General features: G+C 31.6%; 1 protein-coding gene across 3 annotated transcripts in view; it reads right to left on the bottom strand.

Moving 5' to 3' along the window:
- Positions 1–4,948, bottom strand: part of ATAD1 (ATPase family, AAA domain containing 1) — a 57,019-nt gene that overhangs the window by 36,368 nt on the left and 15,703 nt on the right. For all 3 annotated transcript variants that reach the window (XM_023531463.1, XM_011361619.2, XM_011361618.2), the window contains one exon: positions 1,791–1,991. In XM_023531463.1, the coding sequence (XP_023387231.1) occupies positions 1,791–1,991 (201 nt within the window). The remainder of the gene's footprint in view (positions 1–1,790; positions 1,992–4,948) is intronic.

The following is a 4,948-nucleotide window of genomic DNA, read 5'->3' as shown; positions in this document are numbered from 1 at the left end:
TTGGTTGTCCATGAGGAAAAGAATGAAATTAGATTCCTACTTCATGCTATATATTTAAAAGAGGGGAATATTTACAAGGGTAGTGAAGAGATTTATAAACCAGACACAAAAAGTTTATTTGATAAAGGAAAAAGACTGATAAATGTAACTACATTTAAATTTACATCTCTGTAAAATAAACTATCTTAAAGTATAAAAGCAAGCCAGTCTAGAAAATATTTGCTTTGCATAGCAAAGGAAACCATCAACAAAACAAAAAGACAACCTACTGAATGAGAGAAGATATTTGTCAATGATACATTTAATAAAAGGTTATATCCAAAGTTTACAAAAAACTCATATAACTCAACACCAAAAAAACCAACCCTATTAAAAATGATCAGAGCACTTGAATAGGCATTTCTTCAAAGAGGACATACAGATGGTCAAAAGACATGTAAGACGCGCAATGACACTGGTCATCAGAGAAATACAAATTGAAATCACAATGAGATATCATCTCACATCAATAAATCAAAAAACAAGTGCTGTCAAGGATGTGGAGAAAAAGGAACCCTCGTGTGCTGTTAGTGGGACTGCAAATTGGTACAGCCCCTACGAAAAACAGTTTGGAGGTTCCTCAAAAAATTAAAAATAGATACCTTATGACCCAGCAATTGCACTTCTGGATATTTATCTAAAGAAAATGAAAGCACTAATTCGAAAAGCTAGATGCACCTCTACATTCACTGCAGTACTATTTACAACATGCATATGGAAGCAAGCTCAGTGCCCATCAATAAACACATGGATAAAGAAGAAGTGGTACATAAATACAATGGAATATTACTCAGCCATTAAAAAAAAAGAAAGAAAGAAATCACCATTTGAAATCACATGGATGGACCTAGAGGATATTATGCTAAGCGAAGTAAGTCAGATTGAAAGACAAATACCACATGAATTCACTTATATGTGGAATCTAAAGAATAAAATAAACCAACCAACAATATGGAAACAGATTCATAGATACAGGGAACAAACTGGTAAGTCCCAGATGGGCGGGGGGTTGGATAAAAAGGTGAAGGGATTAAGAAGTACAAACTGTTAGTTACAAAACAGTCACAGAAGTGTGAAGCATAGCATAGGGAATATAGTCAATAATACTGTAATAACCATATGTAGTGCCAAGTGGGTACTAGACTAATTGGGGGGATCACTCTGTAAATTATATAAATGTCTAACCACTATGTTGTACACCTGAAACTAATATAAAATAGCGGATGTCAACTCTAATTGAAAATACAATTAAGAAAATATTTGCAATTATAATAAACATCAACAAAGTATTACCAAGAAAAATGCAAATAACGCCCCTTCCCCCAAAAAACCTGATGATTTACAAGCAAGGAGACCTAAATGACTAATCAACATGTTAAAAGATGCTCAAAGTTACTAGTAAGCAAGGAAATTCAAATTAAAATAGTGAGATAATTCATGTTCTTTAAACTGGCAAAAATTAACAATAATGTCTGAAAAGATAAATTTTAGGGAGTATGTAGGGAAACTACACACTAATGAGAGTGAAAATAAATATAAACACTTTGAAGGAAAACACAGCAAAAACTATCAAGTAGGATAGTGAACAAACTAGTTCTGCAACAGAGAAATTATACATAGCATGTAAGGATGTTGGTTATCTCTTTTGTTTTATTAATTTGGCCTCGAAAATGTTAAAACTCAATTTGGTCATCTAAATAACACCCTTAAAAATGGCACTTTAAAATGCTCCCACAAAAAACACAGCATACCTATTTCATCTATAAAGATGATGGAAGGCTGTAGCTTTATGGCAAGGGAAAAAACAGCAGCAGCTAATTTCTGAGATTCTCCATACCACTTATCTGTCAGTGTTGAAGGCTGAAGGTTAATAAATCGACAGCCTGCTTCTTTGGCTGTAGCCTTGGCAATCAATGTTTTACCACAGCCTGGAGGTCCATAGAGAAGAACACCTGGAAATTGACATGTTATTTTATTATTTCCTTTAAGAGAACAAGATATTTGCTTTAGTTTACATGATAATCGACATAATACTAATTCTGACCACACTAAAACTTTCCCCAATGTTTGCTTGTTTTTATTAATCTTTTTTTAATAGTAGAAAAGGAAGAAGCCATGGTCTACATTCTGTGTCAGTGATGACATGCTTTTGGGATTATAGCACCCTGTGCCTCCTCCCTTCATGAAAAGGTCCAGTTCAGGATTTTAAAGGCAATCATCTTGACATCCAAACTCACAACACTCGATCAAATGCTTGACAAATAAAATCATTTAATATGCTCCACCTTCACGAGCTAACAGAACACTTTAGCTTGCTGAAGAACAGTCCAGAGAAAATCAACAACTTCAAAACAGAATGTAGCAAACACTATTTTGCTGTTGCTCAGAGCCTTAAGTTTTAGCAAAAAGGACATGTGCCTTTTTCCAAACAAATCATGATCTCTTTTTAAAAGGAATAGAAATGACCAGTCAGTCCCATTTTAATTTCCAAGAAATAAAACTATTATTAACCCATAGTCTCCATTGATAGCAGTTTGCTCTAAATACAACTTAAGGTACTTCTTTTATACAGAAAGGATCTAAACAGGTTGGGATCTTGTGCATTTTGGGAATCATCACCAACTGTTTTTCAACTAAAATGATAACATTTTTTAACCTAATATAACACTAAAATTATGGTAAATTTATGGTAGCCTATAAATCATCTACAGACAAGCCCGACAAAAACTATAAATTTCAGACTTCTTTTAATATTTGCTTAATTCAGCTTCTCAACTTTTTTCACACAATGGAACTTAAAGAATGACAATACTTATAGACAGCATGCTGAAGTAAAACGAAAAGGATTTGGAGTATCCAAAATATGTAGTAAAAATAAAATATAAAACATAATGGAGGAAGAATGAATATTTTATATAAAAGCCCCCAATTTTCATTTTTTAAAAAAGTTATAAACTGGAGCTTGATTCCATAAACCTAACAATTTTTTTTTCCACATACAGAACTTCACATAATGTTCAAATTTTTCCTCAAAAACACAGATTTTTCTAGTGATCTTAAGAATTCTTTAAGATTCAACTAACTCAAGTTTAATCATTTTATACCAAACATTTTTAAAGCTGATTGTAAAATTTAAATCCATAAACTTTACCAATAAGTGTTAATATTTTCAAGCAGTCTTTGCAATTTTAATTTAAGTTCATTTAGGTGCTAAAAACTTCACTAAGTCAGTTATCATTTGAAGCCTCTACTGACTTTATAAGTCTCATGAACAATACAGAGTAGTCTAATGCCATTTAATTCAAATAAAGCTGAAAACATGTGGAATGACTGCAGAAACTGGGAATTATTATTAGTTATCATACTGATTGTAGAACTTCATATGGAATTCAGATCTACTAACAAACTTTTATTTGCATATTACTTGAATCTCAGGGTTTTTAGAACTATTAATGCAAAAGTCCTCATATTTGGTTGATCCTGCAGTAAATACATATATTGTATTTACACCATCACTTTATAAACTTATGCAGTACTCTCAGAATGTCATATTTGTTTCAAAGTATTTATTTACCGCTTTGAATATCTTATTCCTAATAGTTTAGTTTTGGTACTTCTTAGCAGGATTAAGTTTTTCCAATTGTTTCTATTCAGGGATTATAATTAGTGTTATCAATCGAGCAGTTATTTACTAATGTCTAAAGATTCGACATGCAATGAAAGCTTTTGGAGTTTACGATCTTCTAGCTGTGATAGATAAGGTGTACATGAAGAGCAGTCAGTAGTCACTTTTTGACTGGGTGGTAGTTACATGAGTGTTAGCTTTATAATTTACTCATTCAACTGTTTTATCCTCATTTCTCTATGTATGCTAAGTTTCACTAAGATTCATGGCATCTCATCTGATCTGATGTGTATTCAGTGAGTCTGAATACAATATTATTGTTTGAAAGTGGCACCTTTTCTATATTGTTTATTGAAGTGGACTACACAGTGTTTATATTTATGAAGGGTGATAAACAATAGGTTCTGCAAGTGTATGTGAGACATTTGGCTGTAATTATTAGTTTTGCAATCTTTTAACTAGTTTTTTGAGCTTAGTCTGACACTTTTATAATTATTCAACAAAATAAAAATGTGGTTATTATTTTGTCCTTTGTAGAGGCTTAAAAATTCAAACCCCTTTTTAAGATAGATGATTCCGGTAAGGGCTTTACTTCCTAAGTATTTCATGCAAATAAAACATGGACGATGAGGAAGAAAAGAAGTATTGGGACAAATAGATCCAAATTGGAGATAGTCCTCATTAGTGAGAACTATATTACCTCATTAGTAATTAACTTTTCGTTCTTTTTTGACCAGTTTATTGACTTTCAAGCTTTAATAAAAAAATGTGTCCAAATGGTGGAAAAATAAATATCTGTAAAAATTAAATCTACTTAGTAGTAAGTGCTCAAGAAGGAGGGATGCAGGCCTTATGGCCTCAGAAAAATTAATTTTTCAAAATATTTATTTTAGGTTATTTACACTTTTAAGACTGCATCAAAACAAGAAATATGATGAAATTCACAAATGTAAAACTTATGTATCGAAATAATGATTACAAAATTCAGAGTTTACAGACATATAGTATTCAAATGGAATTTTAACTGTTAGAAATTTTTTAATGTTTTGGGGAGATAAGGGTTACTTTTTAAATATAACTTAATATTTTATGGCATGTTCTTACAACTAATTAGTGGCACGATCGCTCCAATTTTATATCTTTATATCACCTTATTAATATGATTTCACATGCTGCAAGGATAATACATAACAATGTCATTCTCAAATTATTGTTTTGTAGTCTGAGAAACAGTGATCACTTTCAGCTTAGACAGAAATGAACTGTCTAAGGATAACAAAACTG

This window comes from Pteropus vampyrus, unplaced genomic scaffold (genome assembly GCF_000151845.1).
Source record: "Pteropus vampyrus isolate Shadow unplaced genomic scaffold, Pvam_2.0 Scaffold68, whole genome shotgun sequence".
Taxonomy (NCBI): Eukaryota; Metazoa; Chordata; class Mammalia; order Chiroptera; family Pteropodidae; genus Pteropus; species Pteropus vampyrus.
The sequence above is the reverse complement of the archived record's forward strand: the minus strand, read 5'-3'. Positions and strand labels throughout refer to the sequence as shown.